The sequence below is a fragment of the Penaeus vannamei genome, chromosome 31 (assembly GCF_042767895.1).
Source record: "Penaeus vannamei isolate JL-2024 chromosome 31, ASM4276789v1, whole genome shotgun sequence".
Classification (NCBI taxonomy): Eukaryota; Metazoa; Arthropoda; class Malacostraca; order Decapoda; family Penaeidae; genus Penaeus; species Penaeus vannamei.
Window position 1 is genome coordinate 12,670,777 of NC_091579.1, and position 18,192 is coordinate 12,688,968.

General features: G+C 38.2%; 1 protein-coding gene across 2 annotated transcripts in view; it reads right to left on the reverse strand.

Moving 5' to 3' along the window:
* The window catches only part of LOC113814831 (uncharacterized), a 240,418-nt gene extending 224,237 nt beyond the window's left edge, over positions 1 to 16,181 (reverse strand). For both annotated transcript variants that reach the window (XM_070143886.1, XM_070143885.1), the window contains exons 1-2: positions 15,877 to 16,181; positions 926 to 2,308 (exon numbers count right to left, since the gene is read on the reverse strand). In XM_070143886.1, coding sequence (XP_069999987.1) covers positions 926 to 978 — 53 coding nt within the window. In that variant the 5' untranslated portion in view covers positions 979 to 2,308; positions 15,877 to 16,181. The remainder of the gene's footprint in view (positions 1 to 925; positions 2,309 to 15,876) is intronic.
* Positions 16,182 to 18,192: the final 2,011 nt, after the last annotated feature.

Below are 18,192 nucleotides of genomic sequence, written 5' to 3' on the forward strand. Positions count from 1 at the left end.
ACATTTACATGCTAATCTCGAACTTGTTAATCAGTGTCGCGGTGCAGGTCGCGACCTGTGCGGGGCCGCGACGCCCTCGCGCCGGGGCCAGGGGGGGAGGGGTGCGTGCGTGCGTGCGTGTGTGAGTGTGTGTGTGTGTGTGTGTGTGTGTGTGTGTGTGTGTGTGTGTGTGTGTGTGTGTGTGTGTGTGTGTGTGTGTGTATGTGTGTGTGTGTGTGTGTGTGTGTGTGTGTGTGTGTGTGTGTGTGTGTGTGTGTGTGTGTGTGTGTGTGTGTGTGTGTGTCTGTGTGTGTGTGTGTGTGTGTGTGTGGGTGCAAATTTGTGTGTCCACATACATGCATACAAACATACATACATACATGTACACACACACATACACAAACACACACACACACGCGCGTTTCTCTGCATGGGTTAACCTGGTCATCTTAGCAACAAACTCAAACAAGAAGAGATAGGACGAACCTCTAATTGAACAGCGAGATAAACAAAAGCAAAGAAAGCTAAACAAATGCAAAAACATAAACAAGAGATAATCAAGTGTACAAAATTCAGACATAGCAATAAACAAGAAAAAAACAAGGACAAACAGACAGAAAAAAATGTTAACGCAGACAAACAGATGACAAACAACAAAAAGATGATCAGACCTAAACAAAACAAAAAACGAAAAAACAAACAAAAGATATACATACCGTAAACAAAACAAAAAATCTGTAAAAAATAGACAAAATCCAAACAAGCCACAAACCCACGCAAACAAAACCTCAAAAAAGAAGAAGAAAAAACTCACGCAAACAAAATTTCAAAAAAAGAAAGAAAAGAAGAACAAAATACACAAACAACATACACATAAACAACACAAACAATCAAATGTAAACAAGAGCCAATCAAAAAAACAAGTAAACAAACACAAACAACTCACCCCAGTTTCTGCCTGAGTTGTGCCTTCTTGTTTTTGACCTTTTGCGAACTCATCTCGAGGGCCTGTTTCTTCCAGCTGGCGATGACGTCACACACTCATTGTTTATTTTCCACGTGTTTTTCGGTCCGTCGGATTTGGTGCCATTTGTTTATCTTAATATATATTTCGGATTCGAGCGATTAGTTTCGAATCGTGGAATGATTGGAACCGATCTTTGATGAGGGAAAGATATATTGTTTGCGATTCATGGATTGGAAGAAATCAATCACGAAATGACTGATTTTTTTTTCTTTCTTTATTCACTGATTGGTTGAATCCACAAAGTGACTTATTTTAGCATTATTGATGAGAAAGCTTTAATGAGGGGGGGGGGGGGAGGTGTTACTAATCTCCCATTAAGATTCTAAATCACTCAAGCATCTGCTGTTGCAATATGTCTCATCGTCAGTCATGTATAAATGCACTCATTAAACTTGCAATTTAACCGCTAATCAATGGTCTCATTAATTGAAGGCGAGTTCATTTGCAATCACAGTTTACGGCCACTTAATCAAGCAAGAATTGATGCACTCTTTTTTTGAAAATAAAAAGTATATATCTATTTTATTTTTTTGTATCTATTTCTATGTAGAACTATTTTCTTTACTTTTTCTTTCTTTATTTCTTTCTTCTTTTCTATCTCTTTCTTTTTTTCTAGAATAACTGATCTAATATTGCACTTTAATCTGCAACACAAGACACTTGCACAAACCACTTAAGTATATCACACGTTAGATGCATATGGTAGAGTATGTCTCATCTTCCTATGCAAATGAGATCCTTCTTTCACTCGTCACAAGATGCAAAACCACTTGATCGGCAAAGGAAACTTTTACACTAGTGATTAAAGAGATTCTCTTTTTTTCTCTCTTTTTTCTTTCGCTTTTTTCTTCTTCTCTCTATTTTACACTGGTAATTATCGAGATTCTTACTCTCTTGCTCATTTCTTTCCTCTCCTTCTCCTTCTCTCTATTTTGCACTCTTCCTTGCTATTCTTCTTTTCCTCTATCCTTCTCTTTCTTTCTCTTTCTTTTACACTAGTAATTATCGAGATATTCACTCTCCTTTTTTGCTTCTTCTTCCTCTCTACCTTTCTCCTTCTCTCTCTCTTCTTCTTCTCTACCTCTCTCCACTCTCTCTTCTTCCTCTCTACCTCTCTCCTCTCTCTTCTTCCTCTCTACCTCTCTCCTCTCTCTTTCTATTTATCTCTCTCCGTCACACCATTTTTCTGCAATTCTTCAACGGAGCGGATGTTGCAGACGAAAAGCAATCATGAGGAACGTGATCTGGATGCCGGAGGAGGTAAGTAATCAGCTGATGTCGGGGTGATATTTCGCCTCCAGCCTGAAAACGAAAGGAGAGAAAAAAAATCATCAAGATGAAAAAAATCCCACACGAAGATATAATTGTGAAAGCTAAAAAAAAAAAAAAAAAAAAGAGGAAAAAGAAAGAAAGAAAATAATCAAGATGAAAAGAAAAAAAAAATCATGAAAAATTTCCCACACGAAGATATAATTGTGAAAGCTAAAAAAAAAGAGGAAAAAGAAAGAAATAAAATAATCAAGGTGAAAAATTTCCCACACGAAGATATAATTGTGAAAGCTGAAAAAAAGAGGAAAACGAAAGGAGAGAGAAAAAAAATCAAGATGAAAAAAATCCCACACGAATATATAATTGTGAAAGCTGAAAAAAAAAGAGGAAAAAGAAAGAAAGAAAATAATCAAGATGATAAATATCCCACGCGAAGATATAATTGTGAAAGCTAAAAAAAAGAGGAAAAAGAAAGAAAATAATCAAGATGAAAAAAATCCCACACGAATATATATATGGTGAAAAAAAAAAAAAAAAAAAAAAGAGGAAAAAGGAAGAGAGAAAAAAATCAAGATGAAAATTTTCCACACGAAGATATAATTGTGAAAGCTAAAAAAAAAAAAATAAATGAAAAAAGAGGAAAAAGAAAGAAAGAAAATAAAGATGAAAAAAATCCCACACGAATATATAATTGTGAAAGCTAAAAAAAAAAAGAGGAAAAAGAGAAAAAAAATTAAGATGAAAAATTTCCCACACGAAGATATAATTGTGAAAGCTAAAAAAAAACAGGAAAAAGAAAGAAAGAAACTAATCAAGATGAAAAATTTCCCACACGAATATATAATTGTGAAAGCTGAAAAAAAGAGGAAAAAGAAAGAAAGAAAATAATCAAGATGAAAAATTTCCCACACGAAGATATAATTGTGAAAGCTGAAAAAAGAGGAAAAAGAAAGAAAGAAAATAATCAAGATGAAAAATTTCCCACATGAAGATAAAATTGTGAAAGTAAAAAAAAAGGAAAAGAAGAAAGACAAAAACATCTAGAGAAAAAAAGAAAGAAAGAAAAAAAAAAAACCAAAAGAGAGAAAAAAGTCAAGAGAAAAAAATTCCCACACGGAGATATATTTGTGAAAGCTTTAAAAAAGAGGGCAAAGAAAGAAGAAAAAATAACTAGATAAAAAAAATCCCACAAAGAAAAAAAGAAAAATTTCCCACACGAAGATATAATTGTGAAAGCTAAAAAAAAAAGAGGAAAAAAAAAGAAAGAAAATAATCAAGAGGAAAAATTTCCCACACGAAGATATAATTGTGAAAATAAAAAAAAGGAAAAGAAGAAAGGAAAAAATATCTAGAGAAAAAAAAAAAAAGAAAAAAAGAAAGAAGAAAAAAAAAAGACGAAAAGAGAGAAAAAAGTCAAGATAAAAAAATTCCCACACGGAGATATAATTGTGAAAAATTAGAAAAAGAGGACAAAGAAAGAAGAAAAAAAATATCTAGACAAAAAAAAAAAAAAAAAATCCCACAAAGAAAAAAAGAAAGAAAAGAAAAAAATCAAGATGAAAAAAATCCCACACGAAGATATAATTGTGAAAGCTAAAAAAAAAAAAAAAAAAAGAAAGAAGAAAGAAAAAAATATCAAGATTAAACATTTCCCACACGAAGATATAATTGTGAAAGCTAAAACAAAGAGAAAAATGAGAGAAGAAAGAAACAAAAATTCCCACACGAAGATATAATTGTGAAATCTATACAAAAAAAAAAAAAAAATAATAATAATAAATCGAACTTTGTCTCGGAAACAAATTACACCAACCACACTAAATTCCCTATATAAAATAATAATGAACCCTAAAAAGTAATGAAGGAATCTCTCTCAAAACTTACATCAACAACAAAATCAACATCACAATTAACCAGAGCAATTAACACTGTACCAATCACGCAAGTCAATAACCTTCTAATCTTCTTGATACAAGAGTCAATTTCGTCTTCTCTTATGGGAAACATTGACGGTTTGAAGATAGCATGGACCAGTTATTAATTGGGGGATTATGAAAGGGAATTAAATGGAAAACAGCTAAAGGAGAGGGTGAAAGAAAATGACAGGACAAAATAAATGAATAGATGAGTAGTGTGTGTATGTACAGTGTGTGTGTATAGTGAGTGTATAGTGTGTGTGTAGTGTGTCTGTAGTGTGAATGTAGTGTGTGTGTAGTGTGTGTGTGTTGTGTGTCTGTAGTGTGAATGTGTGTACGTAGTGTGTGTGTAGTGTGTATGTAGTGTGTATAAATAGATTTTTAAAAATGAGAAAGAAAGAAAGATAAAGAATGTGATAAAAGATAAATGAGTGTATAAATAAATTTTAAAAATGAGAGAGAGGAGAGAGAGATAAAGAATGAGAAAAATAATATATATAAATGAGAAAAAAAGATAAATGAGACGTAAGACAAAAGAATAAATCAAAGAAACGAAAAGGAAAAGGAAAAGAGAAGCATATGTATTATAAACAGACTCATTATATTGACTGACATGTAATTGAGTTAATGTATGAAAACAACTTTCACTTTTTAAAAGTCTTTTTCTTTCTCAATCGTCTTCTTAAGTATATGAATTATCCATTTTCCCTTCCTCATCCTATATCCGAATTTACTCTACTGTTTCTTTGCGCTATTGATCTAATCCTTTTTTATTTTTTCTTATTTCTTATTTTTATTTTTTAATTTATTCTTCTTCATTTCCTTATCCAATCTTTCATGTACATTTTTTCTTTTAAATTACTTATCTTTTATCAATTTTCTTCTATTTCTTACTTATTTCTCTTTCAAATCACCTCTTTTTTATCCATTTTTCTCTTCTTCATTTCCTTTTCCATCTTTCATGTATATATATATTTTTCTTTCATCTTATCTTGCCAAAAAGAATATATATATATATATATATATATATATATATATATATATATATATATATATATATATATAAATTACAAAGAGACGAACACATAAAAAAAAACAAAAACAACGAAACACAAAAAACAAAAATATACGAATAGAAAAAATTAAAAAAAATATATACACAGATAGATAGATAGACAAGCCATTACCTCCTTACCACTTCGCCCCCCCCCCAAAAAAAAAAGCAATTAGCCAGGAAGGCAAGCAGTCATACGCAAGCACGCAAAAAAGCTCGCAAGCAGAGTCAGCGGTCATGCAGGCAAACGCAGTCATGGGGATTGGCAGGCAGGTGGGGCCAAGGACCTCATCAGATAAAGCAATCCTGTGTGGTCCTGGCAAGCAAGCAAGCAAGCAAGAAAGGTAGACAGCGAGGGAACAGACGACGAGGCCAGAAAGCAAGCAAAGTAATCAAGAAATTCAGCGATGAAGAAAGCAGGGGAGAATAAAATCAAAAGCAAATCAAGCAGAGAAGGAAGCAGAGGAGAAATAAAAAAAAATACAATTAAAAAATCAAGCAAAGAAGAAAGCGGGGAAGAATACAATCAAAAGAAGCAAATCAAGCAATGGAGAAAGCAGGGTTAGGAAAAGTCAAAACAGTAAACAAATCAAGCAATGACGTTAAAGCACGGGGGAAAGAGTCCAAGCAAGCACGAAATCAAGTAACGGAGGAAACAGAGTAATTCACAAACAACCAAGTAATTAAGCAATGGAGAAGGCCGTGAAAAAAAGTAAAAAACAAACAACGAAAGCAAAAAGTGAAGAAAGAGGGGGAGAAAAAAGCAAGCACAAGGTAATGAGCCAAAAAACAAGCACAAAATCAAGCAATTAAGAATGGGAAGAAATCAAAGTAAGCAAGAAGAAAAGCAATGAGAGGAAAAGAAATAAGAAAGCAAGAAAGCACAGACACAAACGCACATAGAAATCCAGACAAATCAAGCATGGAAAGAAACACCGAAACAGAAAAAAAAACGCACACACAAAAAAAAATATAGCAAAAAAAGAGTAAGAAAGGAACCAAACAGAAAAAAACAATATCAAGCACGGCAAGCAAGACAAGCAAGGCAAGCACCCTTTCTGCTCGTGTGCTTGGCGAAGACCGGTACAGCTGATCGGGAAAATCGTTTGCAAACGTTTACGAGCTGTTATAACAACCCGCGCTCGGTGGAGGTGAGGGGAGGGAGGTGGAGGAGAGGAGACGGAGAAGTGGAGGAGAGGAGAATGGGAAGGGGCGAAAGAGGGGAAGGGGGAAGGAGAGGGGGAAGGGGGGGAGAAAGGAGGAGAGGAGGGAGAGAAGGGAAGTATCGGGGAGAGGGGAAGAGGCAAAAAAAGGGGGGGGGAGGGAAAGGGGGGGCGGAGGCCAGCACAGGAAGAGGGAAAGGGTTGATGGAGGGAGAGGGGAGGAGGGGAGAGGAGTGAGATGGAGAAGAAAGGGGAGGAGAGGGGAGAAGGTAAAGAAGAGAAAGGGGGAAAAGAGGGGAAAGGGAAAGAGGAGGGAGGAGAGAAATGGGAGGGGAGAAGGAAAAGGAAAGAGGAGTGAAAGGGGGAAGGAGAGGATGATGAGAAGGATAAAGAAGAGAGAGAGGGGAGGGGAGAGAAGGGGGAGAAGAGGAAAAAGTGAAGGAAGAGGGAAGGAGGGAGAAGAGGAAAAAGTGAAGGAAGAGGGAAGGAGGGAGGAGAAAGAGAGAGGGGGAAGGAGAGGGGAGGAAAGGAGAAGGGGGGGGGGGCAAGAAGGGGAAATTGAGTGACGAGGGAGCAGAGGGGAAGGGGGGAGAGGGTGCGACAGAAGGAACTCGGCTTCTCTCACGCTTTCTTAGGGGGAGGGGAGGGGGAAGGACAGGAGTCAGGGAGGAGGGAGGTGGGTAAGTAAAGGGAGGGGGAGGAAGGCAAAGGTTGGTGTTAAAGGGGGGGGGGAGAGACAAGAGGTTATTTGGGGGGATTATTATGTTGAACTTCGTCGTGTTATTTGGCCGTTTGTGAATGTATATACGTATACCCATATTCATATATTCATTGCATAGATAGATACATAAACGGATAGATTGATAGACTGATATGCACACACACACACACACACACTCACACATATACAAACACACACACAAACGAACACACACACACACAAACACACACAGTCACACACCCCCTCCCCCCTCCCCCAAACACACACAGTCACACACGCCCTCCCCCCTCCCCCAAACACACACGCACTCCCACCAGTATCTGCCGCAGCCTCCAGCCATTCTCCATTCCCAAGATTATGCAACAAATAACGGTTTAGTGCAACAACCGTAATAGAAGCGTCATCCTCACACGCCGCGACTTCTGCAGCTCAGAATAATTGTCATTTGCAAACCGAGGAGTCTGCGGCGCCGCCATCGGAGTGATAAACAAGCGAGCGTCTGTAATGGTGATGGTCGTTCTAGAAAAATTGGCGATACTGCTTCGTAAATGGAGGTAGAATTACTGTCTTCATAAGTTTATCACTTCCATTATTGGCGATAATGTTTCGTAAATGAAGTCAGTATCATTGTCTTCATTAATTCGCTGATTGGTAAAATTAATAAATAAAGAAATAAGTTGGTTGACATTTTGACAGTTAACGACCAAATGAGACATGTTTTCTACACTAACCATATGCGATTTATAATTTGCATAATTGAAACTCGCCATATGGATATAATAAACAAAAACATTTGTCTGCAAGTCAGACCAAATGATAGTCAACAAAGAAATGCTTCGGTTATAAAAGAATTAGACGAATAAAATAAAAACGGATGGAATCAACCAAAAAAATAACAATAAAAAGACGAATGAAATTAACAAATAACAAAAGAGAGGAAAAAACAAACATTACATATACTTTAGCAATTAACAGCCTCATAAAGCGACCACCCTGTTAATCCGCAATCATAATTCATAACACTAAATGTCCCGACTCAAATACCAAGAAACGAAAACAAAGAAAAAAGAAAACGTCACAAGCTAATAAAGCAATTACCCGATGCATATAATTTTCGTTTCATATAACTACAAGACCATGAAATAAATACCCCTTTATTAAACTGGTTGTAACTTACGAGGTTAAAAGTTTAAGTGAATTACCAAGGCAGGAATTGCGGAGCGTAAATCACCTTTTTTTAAATTGTCCAATTACCCGAAAGTGCTGATGGGTTATTGCCAATAACTAGCTCTTAAATGATAACTTCACAATCACGCACGGCATGTTATGTCGGGGAAGTTAGAAGTCAAATAACAAAGATAACTTCAAGAAGCGAATGAAAACTCGTCTTCAACTTCCCAGGGATAACGAGCGTATCATATTTCGAATTGTGAGTCTCTGTGGTTGACCTAGGGGTAACGAGCACAAAAAGAATAGAGGAAAAGGAGAAAGATTATTGTTGTTTTTCTTCTTTTAATATCGTGTAGATGTATATTCTCTTTAAATAACTTGAGGCTCCTCAGTCTTAATGATAAAGACTTGGGTATGAGGGAGATAATAATGGTGTTGGGAATTATAACCGTAGAAATACATGCGTGACAGAATCGAGAGGTGACATCAGCGTTAACAAAATTATATTTGCTTCGAACCGCGGGATGAAACGTGATTCCATTTGCAAGAGAGCGACTTTAATTTAATGTCTCCATGTGTGTGTGTGTGTGTGTGTGTGTGTGTGTGTGTGTGTGTGTGTGTGTGTGTGTGTGTGTGTGTGTGTGTGTGTGTTTGTGTGTGTGTGTACATACATATCAACATTTATCTCTAGCTCGACATAGACCTCTACCTCTATCTCCATTGTTCTTTATCTGTTTATCTGTCTATCTGTTTATTTATCTGTCTGTCTGTATGTCCATCTGTCTGTCTATTTGTCAGTTGGTCTGTCTGCCTGTCTATCACTAACCATAACCCTAGCTCTATCAATCTATCTTTATCGCTATCTCTATCGCTCTCTTTCTATCTATCCACCTACTCATCTATCCTGGAATCTATTTGTTTATACAAACATACAAAAATAGATAAGCAAACAGATAGACAGAGATATAGACAGACAGACAGATAGAGAGACAGTCGGACGGAGAAACAAACAGACTTAGTACTTATTTATGCATACATACATACATACATACATACATAATACAATATGCAGTCACGAAGGATGGCTCGAAACCGCACACACACGAGAGTGAAAGTATGAATGCAGTGGATCCTCCCAACTCCGTAAATATGACGATATCCTTCAGTGTGTTGTATTTGTGCGAGTCTCACTTTGGGTTCCTGATGAGGTTAGTGTGAGGGATGTGAGGGACGAGTGTGAGTGAGGCGAGTTGTAGAATTAGAAGGGTTAAGGAGGTAATTGGGTAGTTGTGATATTTGCCAGTTTGGAATGTTTTGAGATTTTGTGAAGAATTGGTAGGCGTGTGGGTTCGATTTATTTTTTTTTTTCATTAGGGGTGGGGGGTGGGGGGTTATATCTATCTCTTCATTTCTTTTTATCTGTTTCCTTCTCTCTCTCTCTCTCTTCTTCTTCTTCTTCTTCTCTCACTCCTCTTACCTCGCTTTCTCTCCCTTTTCCTCACTCTCTCCCCTTCCCTTTACCTCTCTCGTTCCACTCCCTCCCTCTCATCCACTCTCTCCCCCCCCCCCTTTCCCCTCCTCCCCCCTCCCTACACCACCCCAAGCCTCACCAACAGACATATTTCCATCGCCCAATCAAAGGAGAAGATAAACGAATCGATAAAGATAATGAGAAGAGATAAAACAAGAGAAGAAAGGCAGACGCGGCACTGATCTCAAGCTCATCAACCGAACAATGGAGCTCTGGCGAATCCATCGGAGCGGGTTGGTGAGCTCGCCTCTGCCCGCTCTCTGGCCTGCTTGGCTCCCTTCTTCTCTCTCTTTGGCTTTCTTGGCTTCCTTCTTCTCTCTCTCTTTGGCTTTCTTGGCTTCCCCTTCTCTCGCTCTTTTGTCTGTTTGTCTGTCTCTGTCTGGCAGCCTCTCTCTCTCTCTCTCACACAGACACACACATACACACTCTGTCTCTCTCTCGTATTTTAGTTCTTTTTTATTTTGTATATTTTATACTTTTTTTTTTTTTTTTTTTTTGCTCTTTCTTGTCATCTTGTTTTTTCTGCTTTTGCTCCTCGTATCTTATTTCTCTTCGTCTCTTTGTTTTGTGTTTTTCATCTTCATCTTAATGTCTCTGTTCTCTTCCTTCGCTTACTTATCTTGCTCTTTTTCTTCTCTTTCTCCTTCTACTATAACTTCTCCTTTTCCTTCTTCCCTGCTTTTAAATCATCTTTTCATCTTTTTTAAACCTCCATAGTTCATCCTTCTTCTCTTTTTACACTTTCTTCCTCCCTCTTCCTTCCTCCGCTCAATTATCTCTCCTTTCACTTCCTTTGACGCTTCCTTCCCTTGTTCACTAATCTACCTTCTTTCCTCCTTCTCTATCCTTTCATCACTCACTCCCTGTCTCACTTCATCTCCCTCTCTCACTCCCTTGTCTTCTCCCTCTCATTTTCTCTCACTCTCACTTCCACTCTCAATCCCTCTCATTCTCAGTCCCTTTCCCTCTTTCCCTTCTTTTCGCTCTCTCTCTTTCACTCCTCCTCCCTCTTTCAATTCCTCGCCGTTTCTTAATCCCTCTCCCTCTCTTACTCCTCCTTATTCTCTCTTTCCTCCCCTGTTCCCTCTTACTCTCACAGACACTCCGTTTCTCACTCCCTTCCCCTTTCCATCACCCTCATTCATTCCCTCTCCTCCCCTCCCCCTCTTCCCTCTCTTTAACCACCTCCCAAAAGAAACAATAACCCACGTCATAAAACCAACACATTTCCACACCCAAGGCTCCACGTACACACCATCTCCTTCCGCCTGTGTGTCACGCCCTCACTCTCACTCCCTGCCTTCTCCCGTACTGCCCCCCCCCCCAACCCTTAACCCTACCACGTGCCCTTGTTTCCCCCTACCACCTTCCCCTTTCCATAAGTCCCTGTTTCCAAATAAATAACTATCCCTTACTTCACATTCTCCTATGTCTTCTCCCCTCCCCTTTGCCCCCTAACGTATCCAGCCTCCCCCTGTTCCTCGTCCTCAGCCTGCCCCCTACTCTAGCCATGCCCCTACCCCCTCCTCTACATATGCCCCTACCCTCTACTGTACCCATGCCCTACTCCCCTTCCCCCTCCCGTACACACATATGCCCTTACTCCCTGCCCCCTCCTCTACCCATGCCCCTGCCTTCTACCCCCTCCACACGGGCATATAAATACAGGAAATGGAACGTTTCTTTACCCAATAGAGTTAAGCAAATGAGTAACATTAAACTGCCTTTCACTGATTGATGTGTAGTTTTATAACTTCCTCACTTCTTTTCTCTTTTTGTGTATCTACCTTATATATTCCGTTTTTCTTTCTCTCTCTTTTCTCTTTTTTTGTGTGTATCTACCTTATATATTCCGTTTTTCTTCCTCTCTTTATATTTTTTTCTCTCTCTTTCATTTCTTGTATTAATTCTATTTTGGATTATTTGGTTAGCTTTCGTTTTCACTTCTTGTTTTGAGAAAAATAATCATGAGAATAAGAATTCCACAAGCCTCAGATATACCGATGATAAAGAGTTCATAAAGACAGTAAAAATAATAAGAATGGAGTTCAATTCCATTCATAAAAAATGTATAAATATCGATAAAAATTGAAAAATAACAATGGAGGAGACTGTGTGGATCACTTCTTACGCTGCAGTGAAATCTCTTTCCTGTGTTAACTTCTATTGCATCCATTCTACTAAAAGAACAAAGGAAAATTAATGGATAATGGAAGACACGAGTTAAGAGGCTCATTTACTCGAGTTCTTTGGGGGGGGGGGGCGTGCGTTTGCGTGTGTGTGTGTTTGTGTTTGTGTTTGTGCGTGTGTGTGTGTGTGTGTGTGTGTGTGTGTGTGTGTGTGTGTGTGTGTGTGTGTGTGTGTGTGTGTGTGTGTGTGTGTGTGTGTGTGTGTTTGTGTGTGTGTGTGAAGTATTTAAAACGTTCAAATCTTCAGAGGGAGAGAAAGTGTGTGCGTGTGCGACGGAGATGTGCGAGACGTGTCATGTCTGTTCACGTCTAAACAGCAACATTGGTGCCAAAACGCTGGAGCACCAAGCCGGGACACATAGCCCTCCTAAAGCGAACCAAACACAATACAAGTAACCCGAATTCAACAATAAATAAACAAAAAATAAAATCACGTGATGTACCTCAACAACTCTTTACTAATAACACTTAGGTCATATCTTCGTGAATAAGGATTCAACGCTACTTAAAATGAAAACTTAAGTGCTGAGGACGACTTAATGTGGAGTACGACCCGCTAGTGGCCCTTACACTACTTTTTTGCACCGAACAGTGACAGAAATCACACCAAAGTTCAATATTGGTAATACTCAATTTCACTCTAGTATGTGTAGTAAGTTGTCTTACATTTTTTATGCTTGACATGGTCTCTTGTATTGTAAAGATAACCATTCTCGTCCATACCTTTTCTACGTTTGTCAGCATGAATACGTTTCTCGCTTAACAAAATCATTAGCATTTAAACTATTAGATAATATACATTGCAATACCACTGAATTTTGATTTCATGCATTACCACACTATACGCATAAGTGTTCCGGTAGAAGTTCTTATAACCCCGATGGTATTTAACGTGAAAATGTTGAAAAACCCTGGGTTAGAATGTTCAAACTGAACACCAAGAGCGGGACATTATTTGGAAGGTGAAGAGAAGAGATGAACAAATCGCTGGAATTCAACGTTGGCTGAACATCACAAAAAAACCCTTGTCCTGAGGTGAACAGAAGATACATACAAAAGATAATCATTCATATGTTCTGTAGATATATATTTACATACATGATTGCACAGACATACACACACACACACCCGCGCGCGCGCGTGTGTGTATTAGTGTGTGTGTTTGTGAGTGTGTGTGTGTGTGTGTGTGTGTGTGTGTGTGTGTGTGTGTGTGTGTGTGTGTGTGTGTGTGTGTGTACGTGTATGTGTGTGTGTTTGTGTGTTGTGTGTGTGTTTGTGTGTTGAATGTGTATGTGTGTGCGTGTGTGTGGTCATGTTCGCGTATGTGTTTGTGTGTGTGTGCGTGTATGTGTGCGTATGTTTGTTTGTTTGTGTGTGTGTGTGTGTGTGTGTGTGTGTGTGTGTGCGTGCGTGCGTGTGTGTGTGTGTGTGTGTGTGTGTGTGTGTGTGCGTGCGTGTGTGTGTGTGTGTGTGTGCGTGCGTGTGTGTGTGTGCGTGTATGTGTGCGTGTATGTGTGCGTGTATGTGTGTGTGTGTTTGTGTGTGTATGCGTGTGTGTGCGTGCGTGTATGCGTGTGCGTGTTCATTTGTGTGTGTGTATGTATGTATGTGTGTGTGTGTGTGTGTGTGTGTTTGTGTGTGTGTGTGTGTGTGCGTGTATGTGTGTGTGTTTGTGTGTTGTGTGTGCGTTTGTGTGTTGAATGTGTATGTGTGTGCGTGTGTGTGTTCATGTTCGTGTATGTGTGTTTGTGTGTGTGTGTGCGTGTATGTGTGCGTATGTTTGTTTGTGTGTGTGTGTGCATGCGTGTGTATGTGTGCGTGCGTGTGTGTGTGCGTGTATGTGTGTGTGTGTTTGTGTGTGTATGCGTGTGTGTGCGTGCGTGTATGCGTGTGCATGCTCATTTGTGCGTGTGTATGTATGTATGTGTGTGTGTGTGTGTGTGTGTGTGTGTGTGTGTGTGTGTGTGTGTGTGTGTGTGTGTGTGTGTGTGTGTGTGTATGTGTGTGTGTGTATGTGTGTGTGTGTGTGTGTGTGTGTGCATGGCGAGATAGTTTATCTGTATGGATGTATGTATATGTATGGGTGTAAATACACTTGTACGTATGTATACTGTGCATCAACCTCCTAACCTTTTTATTTTTTCATATTCTAAGGAGAGGATAGTTTATGGTGATGAAGCTGATGATACTAATTATGGTAATACAGAAGTGATGGTAAAAAATTATGGCACTACTGTTACTGATAATGATGTAATAATATAATAACAATAATCATAACAGTACTAACAATAATAATAATAACAATGATAACAATAATGAGAATAATGATAAAAATAACAATAGTAACAATAATTATAATAACAATGATAACAATAATGATAATGATAAAAATAACAATAATAACAGTTATAATAACAATGATAACAATAATAATAACAATAATAATCTCAATAACAATGAATATAATAATAATAACAACACTAATAGTAACAACAACAATAATAATAATAATAACAATAACAATAACAATGGTAATAACAACAGTGATAACATCAACAATATCAACGCAGCACACAGATCCCACAACGCAGACAGGTGAACGCAGCGAAGCCCGCCTCTCGCAGCGCCCAAAGAAACCTGAAAGTGGACTTGTCACTTGCGTTCAAGAGGCGAGGATGAGAGTGGACGCCGCGCATGACGTAACATGACGTATGCATTGGATCAACGGGTTTGGGCGAAACAAACACTTGCTTTGTTTGTTTGTTTGTTTGGGTTGGTTCGGGAGGGTAGGGGTGGCAGCAGTGAAAAGATGTTTGGAAATGTTTATATAGATCTGTTCGTTTGTATAATCCATGTATTGTATTTATGGATTTATTGTATTTATGAATTTATCCTTATATAAATGTAGTCATAAATCCATTCGTAGATAATATGATAAAATATTAAATCCATCACAGCTCTATCCGCCTGTAGATCCATTTATGATTCATTCACTTACACAGATCTAATCAATGAATCCATTTACGAACACCTGAACTTCTGGAAAAATCTAACCACTTACAAATATCCACATACGAACCCTTTGACTTCTGGTAATTCATCCATTTACGAATGTCCATTTATGGCCTTCTCCACTTCTGATAATCCATCCATTCGTGAATCCATCTACGAAGCCAACCACTTCTAATAATTCGTCTACTTACAAAAAATCCACTTACCCCACCACTTTCAATAAAATTCATTTACTACAGCCCTCCACTTACAAAAATGTCACTTCATAAAGCCCTCCACTTACAAAAATCAAAGAAAAGAAAATCCACACACTTCATAAAACCCTCTACTTACAAAACGAAAAAAGAGAGAAGATCCACACACTTCACACAACCTTCTATTTTAAAAAATCCACACCCATCCACAACTCCGCATGCGAGCCCCGCCGCTTCCAAATCCACTCCCTAACAGTACATTATGGAACAAAACCCAGCGCGAAAATCACCGCCAGCGTCAGTCAGCTCCGAGGGACCAGAGGTCAGCGTGACAGCAGGAAAGCCAGTCTCCGTTCGGCCGTGGAATGCACCTCTCCTCAAGGGCCGAGAAGTGTGCAAATTCTGGGTACGGGAAAGATGGAAAAAAAATGTGTTCGTACATTTGAAGGTATCTTTGGATGTCTCTTTTTGGGGTCTTGTTTTGGTCTTTTTCTTATTTTCGTTTTGTTTATTTTTCCTTAGAAGGGAAGGGAAATTCATTTTCCTTTTATTAAATACCGCAAGAGAAGTTAGAAGAATAGCGCGCGATGTAACGAAGAAAAAAAAATCAAAACTGCTGGTGCATTCTTTCTCAACTGGCGCGTAGCTTACCTGCCGAGAATCCTACGATGCAGCTTCCCTCTTGCACTGAGATCAAAACATCAGCCTTTTTCCCGAGTGTGCATGAGAGCTGACATACTCCTAGCGATCGAGCGTTCAACACCTCAAAACCTTTCTACACATCACTCAAAAAACACGCATTGAATGTTCCTTATTCTCCAGAAGGGAGGCTAGAGTTTCAAAGGGAGGGAACGGATAAATGGGCATATGATTCTGAAACTGGGTATAGAGCTAGACGGGCACGATCGCTGTCCGCCGCCACATGACACAGCCACAGCAACAAGTGCACTACCCGCCGAAGCCTCCATCACAGCGACTCCGAGATCTTGGGTATGAGAACGGCCGAGGTGCCAACTACCCTTTATTTTGGCGGACGACCCGGCCACAAAGCGCTCCCAAAGTCAGAACTCAATAGGGAAAAAACAGCTTTTCTTTATTATTGCCTTGAGAATGAAAGGGAAAGAAAACAAATATTAAAAAAGAGGAGGATTTTCGTCGAATGCGAATGGAGGACGGTTGGAGTGGGAGAGGGAAAGATGAATAAATAGAGAGAGAAAATGCAGTAGGTTGAAACGTTGGGCAAGCCGGTAACGTGCTAGGTTAAATTCTCAAGAGCGAGTTGGCCGTTTACTACGATGCTTAAAAACCCCTTACCTCTACCCTACCCCACTCCCATGCCCATACACCTACCCGCGTACCTACCCATACCCGCTTACCTACCCATACCCCACACCCGCGTACCTACCCTACCCATACCCATATACCAACCCATACAAATGCCCACCCCTACCCATACTGCAAACCCTACGACCTACCTATACCCCATAAACAATGCGGCATAGGTCATTTACCTTGTTCTTTGTTATCACTGGTGTTAACCTTTGAACTACCATTCTCCTATTTCTTGTTATGATGGTTATGGTTATTATAATTTTATTCATTACCATTGTGCACTTGGTAGTAACAATACTTATTATTATAATCTTTGATTATTGTTACTGCTTTTAACCTAGAGAATATCCATTATTACTGTTATCATTAGTTACCATATTTACATTATTATGATAATAATGCTTATTGTTCTCATTATTGTTATCATTGCCATTATTATAGTTAATTAGTTATTATCTTTATTATCATTACTATTAGTAGAAGTGAAGGTAGTTGTATTGTTCATGATAATAATCATAACAATCATCATTATCACAATAATTACTATTATTACTTTTCTGTTATTATCACCGTTATCATTAACAGTAGTTGTCTCATTATCTTTACCATCATTACCATTATCATTATTGTTTATTATTATGATTATCATTTTTATCACGATCCTCATTATAATCATTAATATTATTTTCATAATGGTTACGATCATTGTGGTTATGCCATGTGTATGCACATTGTTAGTATGACTGATATCAATATCATCACAGACTTTGTTGTTGGACATATTTGTTATATCATCATTGGCATCGATATATTAGCAGAAGTAATAGGAGTGCCATTATTCTTCTCGTCATTTTTATGATTTCCATTATCATGATCATAACTATCATTTTTATGATTACTATAATCATCATTATCATTATGTTCTCATAATCATTTCATTATAACTTTCACTATTATCACATGATTATTATTATTATTATCATTGTCATGATTGCTGTTAACGTAATTATCAGTATTAGTAGCATCATTACACTTCCATTTACCATCAACATTACTGGTGTTATTAACAGAATATTTAATGTCATTACCATTGTTAGCATTGTAATGATAATGACAGTAGCGAGTATTGCCATGTATAGTTATTTTCATTATTAGTAGTTCTAAAAGTAGCGTTATCATTATCATAATTATTATTACTATTATCATTAATGGTGGTAGCATTGTCATTATCATTTTGTTATCATTATAGAAATCATTATCACTAAGGGTGTCATCATTATTTTCCTTCCATTATTTTATCAGTATCATTATCATGATGATCATGATCATAATTAATTGTATTATCAGTATCACTACTATTACCATAATTGCCATCATAACTATCGGCATTAGTTCGATGTTCATTATCAAATAATTATTGTCATCATTAGTATTGTCATTATCATCGCTACCATTACTATCATCACCATTATCAGTTTTGCTATCAATTTCATCATCATTTCAGCATCACCACTACCACTGCGTATTGGATAGCTGTCTATAGTCCCCAGGGAGCCCCGCCTACCCAGCCGTAACAGCCACCGGGGTTGCCCCATTAAGGTCAGTGGGCATCCGTACGGCCTGCTGATCCCTCAG